The sequence below is a fragment of the Calidris pugnax genome, unplaced genomic scaffold, assembly GCF_001431845.1.
Source record: "Calidris pugnax isolate Ruff unplaced genomic scaffold, ASM143184v1 scaffold859, whole genome shotgun sequence".
Taxonomy (NCBI): Eukaryota; Metazoa; Chordata; class Aves; order Charadriiformes; family Scolopacidae; genus Calidris; species Calidris pugnax.
The window spans coordinates 10,223-33,392 of record NW_015091524.1 but is presented as its reverse complement, the minus strand read 5'-3'; the positions used below and the strand labels follow the sequence as shown (position 1 = coordinate 33,392).

The following is a 23,170-nucleotide window of genomic DNA, read 5'->3' as shown; positions in this document are numbered from 1 at the left end:
TCAGATTTGGTATGACAGGAATGTCAATAATGCATATTGCTTCAGGTGTTGCTAAGTCAATGACTTTTTTCAGCTTCCCATAGAAGCTGAGGGGCACAGACAGAGCAGTAGAATGGGCAATGGAATATTCTGTACCATAAACATCATGCTCAGTATATAAATGAGGGTTGGCTGGGGAGGAAATCTGCAGTCTCTGCTCAGATTTATCTGAGTAACCAATTCATTGGGTAGTAAGAGTGACTTGTGTTTTGCATATTCTTTTACCATCATTATTGTTATTTTCCTTTTCTGTTATTGTTCTATTACACTGTCTTTATCCCAGCCCACAAGGCTTTTTTCTCCATTCCCCTCCTTCTCTCCCTCTTCTCCTGACCCTTTGAGAAGAAGCCAGGGTGACAGAGGCTGTGTGGTCCCAGTTGCTGGCTGGGTTATACCTTGTTTGAGCAGGTGGATTGGGCGAGGTGGTCTCAAGAGGTCTTTTTACCTAAAAAATGCAGTGATTCCATGAAATTAAATTGTGCCTTTCCTTAGGCCCTCACTTCAAGTGAGGTTTTTATCTATTATCAGTAAAACACAGAAGCGCTCAAGAGCTGACATGAAGTGCGAATAGAAAAACAGATTTACCCAGAGGCCAAGCAGCCCCACAGAAATTGTAGCTTGGATGTAATTTTTTATTATTTTTCATCAATTATGGGTAGAGCAACTAAACAAAACCATAAAGAGCAAAACCAAGCCACTTGGCAAATTCCAGTTATGAGACTACACGCACGAGCATATGTGAAAAACATTGTGATAACTAGTCACTGACTAACCTACAAATGCATTTAAACAAAGAGATTCTCAGCAAGCCCCAAATATAATTGCATTTCTGCTCTTGTCCTCTTCAGACATTTGCCACACAAACATGATAAATACATCACAATAGACTAATACATTATTGGGTCATTTCTGCTCTTGTCCTCTTCAGACATTTGCCACACAAACATGATAAACACATCACAACAGACTAATAAACTATTAGGGTCCTATTAAATGACATCAATACCCAGGAACTAAAAAGCCAAAGCCATTTATTCTTCATAAGTTCAGAGGCATAACAGGTTTGTAACTAAGACTTTAAACCAGTCTAAAAACATTCCTAACTGCTATATATTAATTTAATTGTATTTACCAATAGAATTTACATGCAAAGATCCTTTAATTCTAGCATTTCATCAAGATTTTTGGGGTGATTTTTGTTGTTTGGGTTTTTTTTGTATAAGCAATTTTTCAGACTTAAAACTATTTTTATATGCATGTAGTTCCTGATATTCACATCTACTTTCTTTTCATTCTTCCCAGCATTTATAAGGTACCAGCAACTCTTTTGCCATTTTAGTTACAAGACAATAAACTGCAAAGTAATGTAAAACTTCCTTAAGTATGTAACTGGGTAATTCTGAAGAGAGAGAGAGATGCTTCAGGGCAGTAAAGAACACAGATTACCAGTTTGGAAACCTGCAATATGTAAACTGGCACAGTACAACTGCTGAGAAGAAAAAAGAAAAGAAAAATCTGAGTTAGCAACCAGTTCAAAGCAATATATAAGGAGCCCAATGAATCCTGGCTCCCCTGAAGTCAATAGGAGCATGCCAGGCTGGCACAGTAATGCCACTGTCGACCAACTTATAAACTGTTGACATGGCTGCTGCCTCCAAATTTTGATATAACTGTTTTTGAATTGAACAAACTCACTCTTTCAATTTATCTTAACAGATATCAAAATATAGGCTGAGAGAGTTGGGGTTGTTCAGCCTGGAGAAGAGAAGGCCCCAGGGAGACCTTACAGCAGCCTTCCAGTATCTGAAGGGAGCCTACAGGAGAGATGGGGAGGGACCCTTGGTCAGGAAGTAGAGCAGTAGGACAAGGGGTAATGGTTTTAAATTGGAAGAGGGGAGATTTAAATGAGATATTAGGAAGAAATTCTTTGCTGTGAGGGCAGTGAGACACTGGAACAGGTTGCCCAGAGAAGCTGTGGCTGCCCCATCCCTGGGGGGGTTCAAGGCCAGGCTGGATGGGGCTTGGAGCAACCTGGTCTGGTGGGAGGTGTCCCTGCCCAGGGCAGGAGGTTGGAACTCCATGATCTTTAAGGTCCCTTCCAGCTCTAACCATCCTAAGGTTCTATGAAAATACTATAATTCTATATAAGCATGTCACTTTTATAACACATTGATGGGAATAAAAGAACACAAGTAGTTGAAATTAAAATACCTGTTATTGAACAGTACACTATGTGAGGAGCAATCTTTTTCATGTCTTCATAACCTAGACCCATTTCAGCCAGTTTCCCAGGGATGTAGTTTTCCACAAAAACATCACACACTGCTGCAAGCTTTAGGAAAAAAAAGGATGAGTTAGATTGAGCTTCCAAAAGTTCAATACATTCTTCATGTAACTATTGAAAAATCTCAGTAATCAAAATGGCTCTAGTCTTTGTGACAAAAAGAAAACTTACAAAACCTAGTGAGATTTTTTTTTGGCCTGTTCCCTGCAAACTACAGACTAGAGACGCTGGGTATCTAGAAAGATGACTGTCAAAATTCTAAAGTATACAAAATCATAATATAATTATATTACCAGTATTACAGCAATTTCCCAAGAATTCACAATAGTTTAGAGAACAATCATCACCTTTATACCTGAACGCAGCTTGAGTAAAAGGGGGAGGGAGGGAGAAAAAAAAAGGCATCTTTATCCTTCATGCTTTCTCTACCTTAGAAACAAATTTATAAATTGTTTTTCATTTTAAAATCATTGATGACAGTTACCGTAACAGCGACCATATATCTCACTTCCTGGATGTAAAAGCAGAACAGGGAGCCCAAAAATTTTATTGGGTTAAAATTAACATCTTAAAGTCTCCTCAATTAGAATAGAGCTGTCAAGCTCTGCAATGTGACTTTCTCCACCACATCTATATGACTGACCTTGTCCACAAATCTACTGAAGTTAGACTAACATATAACCTTGTCAGGCTATAAATTACATCTTTTTTTTTTCTTAGAAAAGTTATAAATAGATATACATACTCATATTTGAATAGGACTATTACTAATTAAGAACTCCTGATGCAAGAGAACTACATGTTAAAAGATGTATGCCTTGGGGGAGTTGTAGAGGTTTTTTGCTTAACTTTTCCCCCCGGCCAGGAATTTAAGAAACTATTCTGACAGGTACACATGTTCGTGCACATATTTTTTATGAAACTAGGTGTATTAGATTATGTTTAATGTTACTTGCAGCTGAGTCACATTCTCTGGAAGTACCATTTAGCTGTCTGATTAATATATACAGTATGTTAGACCAGCTTCTATAAACCAGTGTCATCATAACAGCAATCACAAGCATTTTTATTCTAGCATGTAAGCTGGTCGGCTGAATTTAAGGCCAAAGAAGTTGCCAAGCTAGCAAGTATTTAACAGGAAAGACAGAAACTGATTCTTATTTAGACAAGGCAGCACAGAACTTATAAATGGTTTAACTGGATGCACGGTAGAGACATCAGTAACATTTACAGAAACTAAGTTCAGCATATGGTGAAGGTGCATTTTAAAATACGCAAAGTATTTTTGAAGTGGCTGTGTGAAAAACCTGTAGGACTGTAGTCAACTCAGAAACAGACTCCAGATTCTAAATAGGCATTCATTGTTGGGTTCCAACGTGGACAGCTGGCTGGTTTGTTAACTCATGATTCCATAGAATTGAACAGAACATAACCTTATAGAAGGTCTTATAAAATAGGCATTTGTCACAAGAACATTCTCAAGAAGATACAAATTTCCACAGAGCTAAAGCATTTGCTAGTGAAAACAGAATTAGGTCAGACAGATCTACAGCTGTCCCAATCCTTTGGGCAGGACAGCAAATCAAGCCACTAAACTAATGTAAGAGGAACACAACAGGGGCAAGCTATTTGTTGTTCAATAGTACGACTTTAAAAAAACACCTTTATTTTTTATAATTTTCTCTTTAAATGCTTCACAGTTCCTGCATCAATACTTTGCAAACATCAAAATATTACAGCCTTAGCTTAATGCATTCAAGAGAGGAATCACAGAATCACCATGGTTGGAAGGGACCTTTGATATCGAGTCCAACCTCAAAAAAAAAACCCAACAACAAAATGGGTTACAACTTGTGTATTGCTTTCACCAGGGGTTTATAACCTATTCAATTTACAGGGACTGTATGGGCTAAAATGGTTTAAGAGTTGTCCGTGTTATACTGAAGAACTATCACCTGCTACAAGGAAAAACGTGCAACATACAGTACTGTAACATAAAAAGCACCTCACTTCTGGACTCTACAACATACCTGGGGTGACAAGAGTGCTAAGTGAGGACACAATGACTTGAGCCCAATTTAACAGCATATGTAATCCCAGAGAGAAATGAACATGAATGGTCAAAGCATCCTACAAGTGCTGTGTCAGCCACTAGAGTTTTCATGATGCTTGGAAACAGTCTTTAACGCAAAAAGGCAGCAGTCCGTGTAGAGTACTTTTTTTTTGATGCTCACTGAACCAAGCATAGGTACCCAGGGTTCCTATAAAGTTGACACTTCATGTCCTAAAAGCCCTCTGAACACATCACTTACACATTAACCTCTAGTAACAGGGTAACACAACACAGAGCTGACCTGGAACACTATGTATTCCAGACATACTCAATGTCTATGCCTCAGAGAGAAAGAAAGAAAAAATAAAGAAAGACATCGTGCGTGCCAAAGCAGCCATTAAATTGAATAACAAAAACAAATAATGATGCTTTATCAAGTGAGAGAGCATGCATGAAACACGCTGACCTATCAGCTAAAGGCAATGGAAGGGAAGGATTGCCATTAACTCCCAGCCAATTGAATTATCCCAAGTTTTTAATGAATAAATAGAAAAGTTAATTAGTTAAGGCTAAAAAGTCAGGAGAAGGGTATACTCAAGGTTCTTAAGGAGCTTTTTAAGGAGCTTCTAACAATAACTGCTGAATAATGCTCTATAGAGATGCTGGCCATTATTACAACAAAAGGATGCTAGAGCATGGGACTGGCACACATACCATCACTGAAGAGAAAAAACAATTTTCATTCAGGAAGATATAGAAATATTTGTAAGACAGTTAACAGTGAACTAAAAGCACTGGGAAAGAAGACAGGGATCCAAGCGACAGAATAAAGAAAAAAAAAAGGCAACCAAATAATAATTTTGTGTGAATCATGTACTTGTGTAATTACAAAAGAGCTGACCCTTGGACCAGTATTTTGTAGTGCTGTGCTAAAGGAAGAACAGCAGCCAGGAGTCTTGATGAACAGATTTTTTCAGTTCATTTGATACTACTGACTGAATTACCAAGGCTGTGCTGGTTGGCATGCACCTGAAGACTCTCTGCTCCATGGTTTTAATGTGAGGGTGAGATACTGGCCCAAGCTGTGGCTGCCCCATCCCTGGAGGGGTTCAAGGCCAGGCTGGATGGGGCTTTGAGCAACCTGCTCTAGTGGGAGGTGTCCCTGCCCAGGGCAGGGGGGTTGGAACTGGATGATCTTAAAGGTCCCTTCCAAACCAAACAATTGTATGATTCAAGACTCTGATATCTACCCTGCTCTACCCATGTGGAATTTATGAGGTGGGGAGAAATAAAATTTATTCTTACCATGCTTTCTTTCTTAATTAAAAGAAGTATAACACTATTAGTTTTCTTTGCAGGGTTTAGGCTCAGGACACAATGTATATTCAGGTATAAGTAACTAGTGTCAGAAACTTGATTTTCTTCTTGCCATCAGTTACTTTACAGACATGAACGCTACTTTCCATAGTAACAAATACAGTGCTGAACAACCATTAATTTTAAACACACATGTCCTCACATTACCAGGAGACAACTGACAACAAAAAGCCTGTTATAGACAGCTTTCCTTTACGTATTCTTTTTGAAAGAAGTCCAAACAGAAGAAGTTATATTCTGGTTCCATTTGAGATGTTATAATGCAATGCCAAGACTTCTGCACAAAATACTTCCAAAAACCATAACTCTAAATCATCTAAAAGATGAACAACTCCACAAGTAGAGTCACATTTCAATAATGTCTCACCACTTCACAGTTGCTATATCACAGATAGGGATGCCATCAATTTAAGGAACAGAAAGCTGCAGTGGTTATGAAAGCGACTTCAATAAAGGACAAAAACTGTAAGAAATGACCTGGCAACCAGTCTGTCCTCAGGTTTAGGTCAGTTCTGCAAATCTTGCAGTTGCTTTCTTTTTTTCCCCCATGAATTAGGTTTCTCATCACAGCTTTATCTTCACAAGGGAAAGAACTTTGCCACAGGAGATCTCATTTCCACCACTAGTGAGGTAAACATTTAATGGAGTTATTTCTCCCAGTGGAAATTCCATAATATCACATCTCAGGAAATAATTTTCGTACACACTGGACTATTTAAGTGACATCAAACTAAGGAAAAAACATTGCTGCTGGCAGGAACCATTTGTCCCCAGCTCTAAGTACTCTTACTACCAGCCATCCTATCTTTAGCATCATGGTAACTACATCACAATGGTACAGGAGATCTGACCAGGAGGAAAAGAGTGGGAAGCCCAGCACTGAGATGAGAGAGAGGATGCTGCTTTTGCATGACAGATGAGGGAGAAGAAAGTTGCTGCTTTGATTTAAAAAATCATGTGGGATTTGAACTCAACCAGGCTCCTGAGCCTCAAGCACAAAGATTATATTGCAAATTCTTAAGTCGCCAGCCAGTCAACTCCACAGCCTGTAAAAAGGTTCTCCATATTGCAGACAAAGTTACACATTCAAAAACAGAACAAAGCAATCATTTTCCTGCACAAATGTCAAGATGAGAAAAGGGGAACTTCCTAACCACAAATAGTGGCAGTCACATAAGAAGCTTACGCTGAAGCCATCTCTTCTCCAGCTCATCCTGACTCACAGGCCCAGCCGCCTTTAACTCTTCAAACACAAAGCCCAACACAAAACACAAACAAAGCCCACACATGTGGAATCAGTGGACATTTTGTGTAGTTTTTCTTTCACTATTTTTAAAGGTCAAATAACAAGGAAAAAAATGTAGCCCTCTTATGCAAGAGAACAATTTTTATAGCCCTTATTTAGAGTGTGACTAGTTTATCCACAAATACGTCTGTGTTATACCATGCAAAATTATTCCCAATGAACAGCATATATTTCCAAAACCTTTAGAAGATAAACATATGGCTTCACAGCAAATCAACAGTAAATGGTTCTGTTCTGCAAAGAAAAAAGGCACTGGAGAATCCTTGGCTCAAACTCCAAACATTTCCATAGGAAGTCTGTCTTTTACAGAGCTGACAGAGAAGAGAATAGGTCAGAAATATCAGACAACTTAATCTATTTCTATTTCACACACTATTCCCAACAAAAAAAAAAAAATACTACCAGGCAAATTCTACCTATTGCAGGACACATACAGTCTCACTGTGGAAACAGAAGTGATTACAACTGATACTGAAACAAACAGTAACAGAAGCCAGCTCACATTCTTTGATGTGTTAGTACTGCACAGGGCTAAAAGCACAGCACCAGAAAGTAGCAGGTCTTCTATTTTTCAGTAAATAAAAAAGGGACGACAAAGCATAAGTTTTAGATAAAGTAATATATGATGCTTCAATGGAAAAATGGACCGCACTTAAAACACCCTTACATTCTGAACTCAAATACTGAAAAAAAGAAACAAATATCAAATCTGACCTACAGGAGAGTATTTCTCAGAAAGATGCATAGCTACTCAAGTCATAAATATACTGTAACATCCAAAAACCTGCAGATACCAGAGCCCGTTATCTCCTCTCTGTAAACTGCTTGTTGGCTGTATCAGATCACTCCAGCCTGAATCTAACAAAGTTGTACCACAAGATCAAATACAGCAACAGTAAAAGGAAAGCACTAGGCTGTTAAACCTTTTCCTCACAATATTTCATTCGAAGCCTTTGATGCCATTTTCATTTAACTTTTCTATCTTAAATCATTAGAAATCACACTGAACATAGAGCCCAAAAGCACAGAGTACGGAGGCTATACACCATAATTTAACAAATTTACTGCACATATACGTATTTTTTAATGGCAAATATCAAATCAACACTTGAAAAGCAGAGTTTATTCTTTACTACTCAGGATCAAACCAACACAAAATAGGCATGATTTGCGTGCTATCAAAACCTACCTCTCTGATTAGCTTTACTCCTTTTGAATCCTTCATGTTGATAGCTATACTCTGGGGACAAAAAGAAATAGAAATACAACAGTAATTCATGTGAAAGCCCTTCTGGTGATTATCAGCCTCTTCTAAATATAACCAACAGCCAAGTTTCACACTACAGCTAAATCCAGTCAGTTAATTTTAACACACACCCCATCTCCCCTTGCAAAAAGAAATTCTGTTGGTAAAGCAAGTGGGAAGCGTCTCATTGATTGATCAGACAAGCACCGAAACACGTCTGACAGATGTGCAGCTGGGAGCTGCACTGCAGCCTCTTCACTCTATGTTTGCACAGCATCTACTCCTGCAAGTACCCATGGGGACACCAGAAACATTTGTTTCAATGTTAACTAGCCATTAAATAGCTCAGACACATCATGAAACTTCATCTTAATCCTGAAGTTTCACAAGCTACCTCTAGCCAACCCAACTGTGGTATGATACCTGCTCTTCTTGGCCTCCAGCTGATGCAGGCTGGCTGAGCACCTGAAAAAAACTGATCCTGCAAATAAAATAACCCATACTTTCAGCTGGGTTCATTTTCAATCAATTTGCACCAGCAATTGAGGGCTGGCAGGATCACTCTTGCTTTTTGAACTTGCTTCAGCTGATCACAGCACCATACCAGAGGTTTGCAGTTTTTAAAAGAAAAGAACTCTTTGTTTTAAGCCTGAAATGTATTCATCATAGCTTAAGGCCAATGTTAACTATTGCTCCATTACATATATTACGAATCAAACAAAGAAGTGTTATGTCTTCAATTGCAATTACAAAAAACATGGGCTAACCTTCAATACTATGCTCCATTTACCTTTTTATTTCTATTGACACTTAGAAAATAAACACTCTCTGTTCCAGCAAAAGGTGGGCCCCAGGCTCTTGTATCATCACCAGCTCCTGAAAGAAATACCATCACATTTTAATAGCTGTTGAAAAATCACACTGCCAACAAATAAAAGGAATAAAGTTTTCCTCCAACGTCATATTTAAAGCACCTAAGCTTCATTTAGCAAACAGGACCAAAAAAAAGTTTATTATATATATTTTAGGACACATGTCAAAAAAACACCTAAAAGTGAACACAATTAAACCAAATGAACAGTGTTTTTATGCGTTAGATCACTTTTAGACTTTAAAAATTTAGGACACATGTCAAAAAAACACCTAAAACTGAACACAATTAAACCAAGTGAACAGTGTTTGTGTTAGATCACTTTTAGACTTTAAAATAATCAATTTGCACCAGCAATTGAGGGCTGGCAGGATCACTCTTGCTTTTTGAACTTGCTTCAGCTGATCACAGCACCATACCAGAGGTTTGCAGTTTTTAAAAGAAAAGAACTCTTTGTTTTAAGCCTGAAATGTATTCATCATAGCTTAAGGCCAATGTTAACTATTGCTCCATTACATATATTACGAATCAAACAAAGAAGTGTTATGTCTTCAATTGCAATTACAAAAAACATGGGCTAACCTTCAATACTATGCTCCATTTACCTTTTTATTTCTATTGACACTTAGAAAATAAACACTCTCTGTTCCAGCAAAAGGTGGGCCCCAGGCTCTTGTATCATCACCAGCTCCTGAAAGAAATACCATCACATTTTAATAGCTGTTGAAAAATCACACTGCCAACAAATAAAAGGAATAAAGTTTTCCTCCAACGTCATATTTAAAGCACCTAAGCTTCATTTAGCAAACAGGACCAAAAAAAAGTTTATTATATATATTTTAGGACACATGTCAAAAAAACACCTAAAAGTGAACACAATTAAACCAAATGAACAGTGTTTTTATGCGTTAGATCACTTTTAGACTTTAAAAAGTTAATACACAGACACACACCACCAATGCATTTGCAGTTTTTCTGGTTGCTTTTGGGAGGTTGGGTTTTTGAGGGGGGGAGTGAGAGGAAGGTGGTTTTCGTTGGGTTTTTTTTTTAATTTACAAGAGAGCAACAATTACATTCCTTTAGGCAATCTGGAAGAATTTATTAGAAGCTCTTGTTCTGAGTCACACAGTGCCAATTACATTCCTTTAGGCAATCTGGAAGAACTTATTAGAAGCTCTTGCCCTGTTCTGAGTCACACAGTGTAATCAAACAAAGAAGTGTTATGTCTTCAATTGCAATTACAAAAAACATGGGCTAACCTTCAATACTATGCTCCATTTACCTTTTTATTTCTATTGACACTTAGAAAATAAACACTCTCTGTTCCAGCAAAAGGTGGGCCCCAGGCTCTTGTATCATCACCAGCTCCTGAAAGAAATACCATCACATTTTAATAGCTGTTGAAAAATCACACTGCCAACAAATAAAAGGAATAAAGTTTTCCTCCAACGTCATATTTAAAGCACCTAAGCTTCATTTAGCAAACAGGACCAAAAAAAAGTTTATTATATATATTTTAGGACACATGTCAAAAAAACACCTAAAACTGAACACAATTAAACCAAGTGAACAGTGTTTGTGTTAGATCACTTTTAGACTTTAAAATGTTAATACACAGACACACACCACCAATGCATTTGCAGTTTTTCTGGTTGCTTTTGGGAGGTTGGGTTTTTGAGGGGGGAGTGAGAGGAAGATGGTTTTTGTTGGGTTTTTTTTTAAACTTACAAGAGAGCTACAATTACATTCCTTTAGGCAATCTGGAAGAATTTATTAGAAGCTCTTGTTCTGAGTCACACAGTGCCCATGGTCAACAAGCTACTCCTGAAACACTCTGAAGTCCATGTCAAGATGCCACTGATTGGCAGCAACTCGTTAAGATGCATGCTGCAGGAACACCAACAAAAAGCAGCACCTGCTATAGCTGGTGCAATCCCTCACCTCCAACCCTTCCAGAAATGTTCCTGCCTTATAGGAAGGCAAGATGACATTAAAGCAGCTGCACACACTGATGTCACTGTATCATTTATGCTTAATTTCCCAATATAAACCTTTCTTAAATGTCATGAAGACCGGCAATCTACTTTAATTAGTATTAAAACTAAGACTGGCAATCTATTTTAATTAGGATTAAAGCTAAATTTAAATTCAGATATAATCATCATCCCAAGTACTAGCAAGCATGCACACTGCTGTATCTATTTCGATATCTAGACTTTATCTGCTTGTTAACTTCACAAGTGAAAACTTGCCTTAACGAGGCAACACAGAAGACAAGAGCCACCACCATAATTATGCCATACAGCATGGTAACACAAAGTCTACAGCCCTTTAAGATCGACTGTGGTGGAAGTTAAATATATAAATTACTCATCAAAATTTGTACTGTTTAGCATCTCAAAGTACTATTGTGGTTCAAGCAGGAAGCTTGGGCAAGGAGGGAAAAACAACTCTCTTCTGCATGTTACCACTTCAAGCCATTGAAAAGAAAATATTTTAGTAATGCTTTCCATGTAGGATGCTCATGTAGGTACTGTCCTCTGTGCACTAATACTCCAGTGAAAACAGAAATCTCCTCACAGAAAGAGCAGATTACTCACACACTTAAAATCTTTGAAATTCAGAATTCTCAGGCTGTCCTTTTCCTTCCAACACAAAACAAGACTCTAAGAATTGAAATGCAAATCTCCAGAACTCCTACTTCATACTTAATTGCTGACATTGGTCCATTCCTACTACCCAGATACTTGGAATAACACCACTGCCAGTCTCATCCAATACTACAAAATCAATACAGCTCCTGCCCTGTCACAAAAGTGAAAACCTTTGAAACAACGGTGAGTGATTAAGGACGACCCATAGGTTGATGTGACAAAACTTTTGTGAGGCATTCAGTGTTTTGTTAGATGTTTAAATATTCAATAATTCTTATTTAAAAATAAAATACAGGGAATGAAATATGTTTTAGTATCTCAAGTGTGTAATTATCTTTACCAGCTCTTTTCAAAACTAATAATATGAAAAGAGACTTAAAGCATGGAAACTTAAAGAAGGAAAAAATACATGACATAATGTGCAGCTGCTGGGGCATAATTACATGCTGCAAATGCGTAATGATGCATAAAACTGAAAGCCAAATGCAGGGAATATTTCTAAAAAAGAACCAAAGGCCATGCAATTTGTTATTTTTCTTGCATGGACTTATGAACTATGAAGTGTGGCTATTTCACAAGAATTAAGCATTTTTTACCATTACTCAATCCTCAACAACTCTTTGAATAAGTGCATGTGCTGAATGGAAAAAGCTCAAATACATGAAAATAAAGTAAGTTCTATTTATGAAGCTAATTACCCAGAGTCCAATCAGACTCAGAAGGAGCTATACCAGTTTCTGCATCTGAAAACACACACTCGAAGCTCATTAACCTCAGACACTTTCAGCACTTGCATGAAGATTTTCATGCAAATTCAGAAATCTCCCTTTTCCAATGAACTCCCATCTCCACCTATACAGGCATATCAGATCCTGGACTTCAAAGATACAACTAACTCAGGCAGAAGATAACTTTTGTTTGCTTTGTCCAACTACAAAGATCAATTTCTCTGACAAGGTAATGCTTAAGTAACAATTAAAATTATTCTCAGGAGAAAGTTGATACAGTATGGCAAGCCACCTTACACTCTACCAGTCAAAATGCTTGCCAGCCCCAATAGATCTGTATATTATACCAAAGCAGTGCAAATAAACAATATATATATTAAATGCTCATGTTACCTTTCTTCATTCTAATAATAAAAATGAATATAGAAGGTGGAGTTTGTTTCCAAAATTAAAGTGCCTGTCATTTTATCAGTATTCCAGTCCTGAGTAGTAAAATGCATTCCCATTTAAAATTATCTAAGAAGTTCTGGCTCAGAGGCAACCGAGCTGAAGATTCTGAATTCCCAAATGGGAAACACCTTTTCCATAATTCTTATGTAATTAATTGCTGGAAGGATTTGTATGTCAGATTTTGCACATCAAACACTACACTTAAATGTCTGTTTTTACTCTCTCACCACAATAAAAAGACACCATACACCTAAGCATTCACAAGCCCAATTTAAAATCTAAGCAGAGTCCAAACAATTCAAACTAAATCAGCTTAGTTTTAAATGATGGAATAAGGCACTTCAGTACGTGGTGACTCAGTACTGCTTTGTACATTAATATCTGAAAAAATTTACCTGGCATCAAAACTTTAACCTTTCCACATGCTTTTCTAAATATAGATATAAACTACTTGTGATCAACACACACATACATGGACCAGTGCTAAGTTTAATGCAAAAAAAAAATCAAATATATATATAAGCAAACCTATTAAAAACTTGTTCTCTACCACACCAGAAATTGTACAAGGATGTAAAATGGTCCCAAAATTTGAGAACTGCGGGCTCCAAAAAAAATATAAAAATAGCTACAAAATTTATTAGCATAATGCTATACATGCACTGTCACCAAAACCACAAATATCACCAAATAAATATAATATTGTTTTTCTGTATATTTTCAAAGGTTTTGAGTCTTGCATTCTCAGTCATTTATTACTTAAAATATATCAACTATTTGTTAAAATATCCCCTGTTCTTATTACATCTAAAATAGATTAATAAAAATCTTACCTGGTCTTTCCACTTTGATAACTTCAGCTCCGAGATCTCCCAAATTCATTGTGGCAAAGGGCCCTGCAAGCACCCTGTAATATTAAAAAAAAAGAGATTGTTTTCTTAGTTTTTCCTATCTGAATATTTGCATCTAGGCAGCATGTTCCAAATTACAGACAGAACACAAACCTTGTTAAATCAAGAATTTTCACACCATCCAATGGCTTTACATTACTAGAACCTGACAAGAAACAGAAAATAGTGACTTAATCTTGAATTATTTGTTTTTTGTAAGAGATGTTTCTCATTGTTAGTCTGAAACAGTTTTTTAAGGCACTCTCCCATCAGATGTTTCTCATTGTTAGTCTGAAACAGTTTAAGGCACTCTCCCATCGTTGTCCCTCATCTCCCTCCCCAAATTAAAGGATAATAAAGATTTCTGCACATGTAGGTTATTATATTAGTAAAGCTCTTCAAAGTTGGAAAACCTCATGGTCAACATTGTAGAACCTATTATACACACCTAGTGATTCTCCAATAAAGCTACTTTTTAGAGATATTTTTATACATGCCTTCCACAAACACTCATGTAGCTTTTAAAAAGACTAATCTGAAGAAAAACCCAATTAAAAACAGCTTCAAGCTGCAACAGGGGAGGTTTAGACTAGATGTTAGGAAACAATTCTTCAGAGAAAGAGTGGTCAGACACTGGAATAGGCTGCCCAGGGAGGTGGTTGAGTCACCATCCTTGGATGTGTTTATGAGTTGTTTAGATGCGGTGCTGGGGGATATGTTGTAGGGGAGAACTTTGTAGAGTAGGGTAGATGGTTGGACTCGATAATCCCAAGGGTCTTTTCCAACCTGAACGATTCTATGATTCTATAAAAGCATAGAAAGCAACATCAGAACACCACAAAGTAAAACCACTGGGTAGCAGACCAATGTGAAGCACAGCATCCTCACAAAGTGTTTTGACCCATGTAGATATATGCACTTAAATCACACACACACAAAAATCCACATTTCAAAAAATAATTACAAAACTGAGGACAGACCAAGGAAAAATACCAAGGAAATTCTTGATCTATCTTTAACTTTCAATGACAGTCACACATGGAAGGTAACTGCTAGGAAATCACAATGCTTTCCTCCTTTCCCTCACCCTTTCCAACCTGACTAGCTCAAAAAAACAACAGCCATGGCAATAAGCATCACAAGCAGAGAAAGCAGCATCATCAGCACCATAATCTAGACTTCAGGTTTGCCAACTACCTCTTAGGAGACCTTGTGTTATCTTCTGCTAAGTCACCATCTTTAGTTGCAGGCTGAGGATGCAAACGCTTCACCACCCCTGGCTGATGGTAATTTCGATACTATCTGGAAGAGGTGTCATACCACACACATAAAAAAAAAGGTTGGGGGGGGAAGCACCTGGCCAATAACACCATGAAACCTTACACAATACTAACTTGTGGTAGGCACCTCTCTTTGGTGTTTGTCCAGGTAAGCGAAAGATGTAAAACATGGTGGGGGGTGGGAAAATAAAAAAACCCATCACATTAATTCAAGTATAATTCAAGCAAGAATAAGAAGGAAAAAAGAACCACAGTCCCCAAAGCATGCAGGGCAGTGTGGTGCATCTCCCAAGCCATGCAGCCGTGGATGCCTGCACCACCTGGTCCACGTTCCCTCCATCAGACCTGAGCCACCCTTCAGTCACCCCCATAACTCTCTGTCCTACCTTACTGTATATATGGTAAGGAGATGGATAAAGATATATATATATAGAATAAAAAAGCTGCAGCAATATGAAACAGTATCAGGAATTCAAGGCTTCTGCTAACATGTCTTCATTCACTGTACTGCTCTCAATGAAAACACACACATCCCATTCTTCAAAACATTTTCCTCAATTATTACCAATCACTCCAGAGGGATATAAGAGGTTTTAATATACGTATACACAGACCAAGCATGTTGAAAGTGTGCTTACCTAGGAGCAGCAGTGTATTTTGCACATTTCAAAGCCTTTAGGAAAACTCAGGCTGCCACCTGTCTTCAACACTGCACAACCTCAGTGAAAGTTCCAGGTGGTGGAAAAGACTTCTGCTAGTGCCAGGTAAACACCCCAGATCCTCCAGCATAACCTTAATTTTATTAAGTTAGCTCTAGGCAAGCAAACATTTTAGCCTATGTTCATTTGTTAACGCATCATTTGCTTCACAGTGGCATTACTCTGTGTTTACAGCAAATACATAAAAAACAGCTTTTCTGAAGAGCACAGTTCCCTTAAAAAAAAAAAAACTTTAGTCAACAAAAAGGGTACATCTCCCTCTATTCTTTCCACATCTTTTACTCCATGGCTCACTTATTTTCCTCCTGAGCCAGCATTCAGTGTTACTGACATTTCTCACAGCTACAGTACCAGAACAACAGCAGTAAGTTCTCTGCCTGCGGCTGAGTTGCAGGAATCCATAAAGATATTTCTTCAAAAAGCCAAAGTGTTAAGATCAGCCTTTAACTCCGCATTTATGCATAACTAAGACGGGTGAATCCTTACTAATATTATCACATCACTCACATCGTGATAACATCTAATACTCCGTTGGGGAATCAGAACTCTTCTATAGTTCCTGATAGATCCCGAGTACCAGAGTGCTGACAACCACTTACTGCAAGAACAACAAGAAAACCATACCACCAAAAAACCAGAAGACACCAGAATTGATCAGTGTGGACCAGAAGCATCTCCTACTTTTTTTTTTCTTCTCCTCACTAGCCTGCTGTCAGGCTCACACACAAAGTTAAACCTTCCCCGCAGAGTGGGTTTTATTGGAATTCTGGCTCAATAGTCTAAATTCTGTAAAAAGCAAACTCACTTTTTCTGTCATATTTTTGCTTAATTACTCCAGTAACTTGATGACTGAAAGAAAATCACTCTCCCAGCTTTATGTCCTATGTATAAACTCCTTATTCCCACAATGCCTGAATTTACCATAAATTAGACAGCCATATGTATTTTATATTTTATAAGTAACTTTGACGAAGAATAGATCCACTTGCTCTCAAAATGAATTAAACTCTTCAGTTGGGCTCAGTGGGTTGTCTGGCCCAAGGCTGGTCTAATGTATCAACACCTAAGCCACCAACAGGGAGATCGTATCACAGAATAGAAATTAATTTTCAGGTCATATTGCTAAAAAAAAAAAAGCTTTCCTTTATATTTGTAGGCGACAGAAGAGGGCACTGAGAGCCGATTAGTACGTTTCATATTTTCTCACCAATGCAAATCAACAGCAACTAATTCGATTCCATTCCAATTACATCCAGTTCCAGAGGAGACCGCTCCTTAAGCCTGTTATCTCAACTTTGATTGCACAATCAGCTTTTTTTTTTTTTTAATTCATACAGGCAGAAAGTTATAATCAAGTCCATCACTAGTAGAAATTAAATCACTATCAACAGGTATGCTCCAGCCAGGCACACGCTTCCTATGTTCACCCCAGGAAAGACAACTCCAGAAGCTCCTCCGATTCCAACGCAGCCTTAAGGGGGGTCTTGGGGGGTTTTTTTGCTATATTATTAAATAACAGAGAAACCTGAAAGCCAGAGGGGATGTTACTGGGCTGGGCAAAGTCCACCGCGCTGCTCTCGCAGGGAGCCGACCGAGGCTCTCACCCCAGCGGCCGCTCTCCCCCCCCCTCCCCGCAGCCCCCACAGGCCCCGCGGTGCTGGGGAAGGGGGGCTCAGCCCCCGAGGGAAAGGGGGCGGCGGGAGGAGCCTCCCTCAGGTGTTCCAGGGCCCCACCGCCCCCCAACACCGAAACCTCTCCGACCCCTGCCCGGGCCGCCCCTCAGGCCTCCGACGTGGGGTCAACGGGGCAAGGGAGGGGAGGCTGAGGAGAAGGGCGCGGCGCGGCTACCTGCCGGGGGAGCGCCTCCGCCCCGCGCCCCGCCGCCGACAGTAGAGGCGGCCCTCAGAGCTCCGGAGGGGCGCTGCGAGGCGCTGCCGCCGGCGGCGGTCACCGGGTGGGGGCTCCTCCGCAACCCGCCGGGGCAACGGCGGCTCCTTCTCGCCAGCCGGGCGAGCAGCATCTCCTCCTCCACCGCCGCCCGCAACGCCGAGCGCCTCAGCGAACGTCGCCAAAAGGTGCGCGCGGCGCCACACTGCGCACGCGCCGCCTCAGCACGGCTCCCACACCCCCGGGGACAGCGCGAAATTGATCCCGGGGATGGACGGTGCGCAGGCGCGGGGCGTGGCCTCTCCGCAGGCCCCGCCCCCGAGCTCCCCTCAGGCCCCGCCCCCGAGCTCCCCTCAGGCTCCGCCCCCGGCTTTTTCCCGCCGACCGTCCACCGGACTCGTTTGGTCGTCGCGGTTGTTCCTCCGCGGCGGAGGCCACCCGGTTCGCCTTCCCTATAAAGTAGTTCCCGGTATTGTCCAAGGCAGGGACACCTCCCACCAGACCAGGTTGCTCAAAGCACCATCCAACCTGGTCTTGAACCCCTCCAGGGATGCGGCAGCCACAGCTTCTCTGGCCAACCTGTTCCAATGTCTCACCGCCCTCACAACAAACAATTTCTTTCTAGTATCTTAATCGAAATCTCCCCTCTTCTGGTGAGGGCTGGGTCCAGTTTTGGGCCCCTCACCACAGAAAAGACATTGAGAGGCTGGAGCGGGTCCAGAGAAGGGCAACGGAGCTGGTGAGGGGTCTGGAGAAGAAGTCTTGTGAGGAGAGGCTGAGGGAGCTGGGGGTGTTGAGCCTGGAGAAAAGGAGGCTGAGGGGAGACCTTCTCACTCTCTCCAACTCCCTGAAAGGAGGGTGTAGCCAGGGGGGGTCGGTCTCTTCTCCCAAGTCCCAGGCCATGGGATAAGAGGAAATGGCCTCGAGTTGCATCAGGGGAGGTTCAGGTTGGATACTGGGAGAAATTTCTTCACCAAAAGGGTTATCAAACGTCAGAAGATGCTGCCCAGGGCAGTGGTTGAGGTGCCATCCCGGAGGCATTTAAGCAACATGTAGACATGGTGCTTAGGGACACGGTTTCATGATGGTTTTGGGACAGCGTTAGGATCCATTGAGTCCATCAATGATCTTAAAGGTCCGTTCCAACCTAGACGATTCTATACAATGTTGCCAAGATGGAATAAAAATAAAATCCCCCCACAACAGGTTCCCACACTTATGAAGTACAGCAGCAGGCTACAAAGATGATGAGGGGCCTGGAGCATCTCTCTGATGAGGAAAGGCTGAGGGACTTGGGTCTTTTTAGTCTGGAGAAGAGAAGGCTGAGGGGGGATCTGATCAATGCCTATTGATCAGATCAATGCCACCCACTTGAAGGGTGGGTGTCAGGACAATGGGGCCAGTCTTTTTTCAGTGGTGCCCAGGGATAGGACAAGAAGAAATGGGCACAAACTTGAACATAAGAAGTTCCACCTAAACATGAGGAGGACCATCTTTCCTGTGAGGGTGGCAGAGCCCTGGAAGAGGCTGCCCAGGGAGGTGGTGGAGTCTCCTTCTCTGGAGACATTCCAAACCCACCTGGACACGTTCCTGTGCAGCCTGCTCTGGGTGGACCTGCTTTGTCAAAGGTTGGACTACATGATCTCTAGAGGTCCCTTCCAACCCCATGTGATTCTGTGATTCTGTGAAGTAGGTGGTCGTACTGGACATTATTAAATCCTCTCACCAGCAGGAGGTCTCAGCTGTGCTTCACTGAAGGCGCAGTGTTGTTCATGCAGTAAGCAGTATCTCCAGTCGTATCTAGCTACAGAAGGGTTAGCTTGGACTGACCTTTAAGTAGTTCTTCCCCAAGCTGAGTACTTTCAGGCTCGCTAACTGCCCAATTCTTGGCGTTGCGGCAGAGCAGAAGGGTTGTTAGAGGAACAAGACCATGGTGTCTTCTTGCTGTGTGATAGAATAAAAAGACCTGTGCAGAGGTTCAGCATTTATTTGTGGAAAATAAGGAAAATCCTCACACTGTGAGGATAAAGCAACAAGAATAGCTGAAGGTGTCCTCTTCTGGAATAAGGCTGATCAGACAGAGAAATTGATACTTAACATTGATAAACTGTCTTGTGTAGACATGGCATTCCTTGCGTGCATAATAATAATAGGTAGAAAACTGGGTTTCTAGAGAAGATAAAAGTAGTAAAGGATTAACAAACAAACGATAACGAAGTGAGCAGGTTTAGTCTCTCTCTTTAGAATGGCAAGGATATCTCTCCATGTTTTCCCAGGGAGGTTATAAAACAGAAGAGAGCTGAGTTCACTGAGGACAGAAAAGGAGTTATCTCCATTTCCCCTCGCTCCCCCAGAAAAAAGCCTGAACAAAACCCCACTTGTTTAAAGCCCAAGAAAAGCAAGAGTTACAAAGGATGGAAAGATCCTGCTAATTTCATGGGGTAATTTTTGTTTGCTGGTGTTCTGAAAGCCCTGTCTATCTTTTATAATTTGCAATGCCCTAAAACCAAGTACTGCTTCGTTGGACTGATGGAAATACAAATCTCTCAGCTATTTTTCACCCGTTGAGGATTTGCGTTAACGCAGCAGGAAGGCATAATAATTAACAAGATTTTTAAAATTAGTTTAAGTCGCTAAATATGAGGCTCTCCTCCCCCGAGAGCATTTTCTCCATGAGCTTGTATGCCTAGGTCTTGCTTCCTGAGCTATTGCTCCACTGAAAAACTGCTGGCAGGTCAAACTTACTTAAAAAAAAAAAAAAAACACCTTTCCATTTAAGTATTCTTTAAACACATCGCTGTATAAGCTTTTAATGGGGCTGCTCTAACATAGTGTTTGCAGACTCATGTATTGAAAGACCACCCAGGAAAGTGTGTATCTCTCACCAGTCTTCAAAAGGAGTACAAATAAGCATCTCGGAAGCCCCATGAAATGCGAGGCAAACACTCGCTGTGTTACCACAAACCGGCAGATAAAACTTTCTAAGACTCAATTTAAAGTTTTAAAAAGCAGGCATTCTTTATTGCGGCACCAGGTGCACAGGGGATCGCTCCTCCTGTTGTGCACGCCGAATGCTGTCATCAAATTAAGGTATACATATTCAATGTCATTCCAAGAAAACATTAGCAGATTCATTACATTTCCCAGAATCCATTTACATATTCAAATAAGCTTTTGGCCATGCGGAGTTGTGCCTTCTGGTGGTCCTCATTTTGAGTGAGGGTCGTTCCTTCCTCCATCTTCATCTTCTTCACCTGTCCTTTGGCTCACTTTTCACGTTGGCAAAACATTCCAACTGCTTAATTGCTCATTAAAACTAATGATCTCCCTGATACCACCTGTTTGTCAGACCATGTCCCTATTTATTGCACCTCTGTCTTAGGTCACTGTTCTCAGGGCTGCAATCCTTTCTTCTCTTGCTCAGTCCTTGAAACCATTTGGGTTGGCTGCTAAAATAGTTACATTTCTTCTCTAAAAGAAGATTATCTACGGTTTAACCATTTATAAACTACATAAAATCTGCCTTAGGTATTGGCTTTGCTTTGCAACAGGTGATTTTGCTGATTTTTATCGACTGTGGGACAGTGGGCACCCACAAACACCAGGATTTTTTGCTCTGCCTCTAACTTCCCAGGCGTATCACCGTGACAGGCCTCCCAAGCCCCTCTTAAATTAGATTATCTCCCCATCCTCAGCTTGAAAAGGCACAAAAAATTCCTCGGGGTGAGTTGTGACCAAAGCGCTCTTTAAGGCAGAGGAGCCTCCAGTTCTCTCTCCCCCGCCCCGGAACGTTTTGAGCGCGGAACCTTTGAGGCGCCTGTCGGGGAAAGGGAAGGCGGGGGAAGGGAAAAGAAGCCGGGACGCGACCTGTCCGCGCCGAGGCGGCTGCTGGGGGAGGCCGTTGCGCAGGTTTTATTCTTCTCCGCCATCGCTTCGCCGGTCCCGGCCATGTACCGGCAGACCTTCCGCCCCCCTACGCCTCCCTACGCGGGCGGTGGCTTCCGGAGCCCTCCCTCCGGCGGCGGAGGAGGAGGAGGGGGGGTAGGCCCTATGCCCCCCTCGCCGCGGGGCTACGGGAGCCCTCACCACACGCCGCCCTACGGCCACCGGCCCGCGCCTTACTCCCCCCGAGGTTTCCATGGCGGCGGCGGGCGGTTCGGGAGCCCGTCGCCGGGGGGCCAGACCCCGCGCAGGCCGCAGAGCGTCAGCCCCCGTTACCCGGCTCCCTACGGCGGCATGTCCCCGGCCGGGGCTGGCCCGCAGCCGCAGCACAAGCGCTCGCCCGGGGGCTTCCAAAGGCACTACCAGGTATGGGGCAGGGCGGTGAGGGAGACGGGCCTAGGCCTGCGCCTCCGCACGGCGGGGATGGGGGCGGGAGGTGCGGGGGTGTGTGTGGGGGGAGCTGCTGCTGCTAAAGGGGGCCCTCAGGGGCGAGCACACCGAGGGCTTGTGGCGAGGGAGCTGCATCTGCCCCCCTCCACGGCCATTTTCAGGGGAGAGGGAGGGCTTGCACCGCACCGGGCAACATCTGGCCTTCCCTCCCCACCTCCTTAACCCCCCCAGTCCACTAGAGAGAGCCCAGCTCAGGGAGCGGCGTGATCAGGAAAGGAAAGACACAAGGACTCAGAAGAGAGTAGTTTTTTTTCCTTTTCATGCCCTGAAAGGCAGAGGGAAAATTGAGTACCGTCCAAAACTGCAGCAAACACCTTTGCCTTCTATGTATCCCTCCCTTTGATCAATTTTCTTTAACACAGTGCTGTGTGTTCTTACTTTGCCTCTGTTGTCTTGCATCACAGAAGCTGCCCTGTCCACACACACAGCTTTCTGGGACACGAGCAGGGAGAGGAGGCCTCTTATTAAAAAGAATTAAGCTGAGGCTCCTTTGAACAGAAATGAGAGCATCTGTTGGGATAATAGAGTATCGTTTTAAAGTCTTTGCATACCACTGAAAGCTCTAATTTATATAAAGTAGTTTTCCCAACAGCTGTCAACAACAGGTTCTGTGAGTTGGGCTTTTTTTCAGGTGGTTTAGTTGGGGTGTGTGACTGGCAGTGCAGGTGGGGATGACAGTTCTTGAGATGATACCAACTTTATGTACGTAGGTGACTTTATTTAATTTAGGGAAACCTTAAAAGCGTAACAAATGACACATGCAGTGCAGACAATGATACATTTTTCAGGTGCTTTTACTGACACATTAAGGATTAAAGTGCAATAACGAAACCAAATCTTGACAGAGATCAGTAAAATCTTAATGTGCCTGCCCTGCGTAGTCACGTTTCCATTAAAAAATAGTCTTTGGTTACATTTTTACAATACAGATAGCTGTGTTACAGGAATTTTTATAGTTGGTAGAAGGGGATCATTATGAACGTCATACGTTTTC

General features: G+C 41.5%; 1 protein-coding gene across 1 annotated transcript; it reads right to left on the bottom strand.

Annotated features, from left to right (window-relative positions):
- Positions 1-2,229: 2,229 nt before the first annotated feature.
- On the bottom strand, positions 2,230-21,713 carry LOC106899818 (the record flags this gene model as incomplete). Its single annotated transcript, XM_014961739.1, has 7 exons — positions 21,652-21,713; positions 17,746-18,236; positions 14,013-14,064; positions 13,842-13,915; positions 10,459-10,544; positions 8,249-8,299; positions 2,230-2,371 (listed from the first exon to the last, which is right to left on the bottom strand). Coding segments are annotated over exons 1-7 (958 nt in total), but the record flags the coding sequence as incomplete, so codon positions are not given.
- Between the last annotated feature and the right edge of the window lie 1,457 nt (positions 21,714-23,170).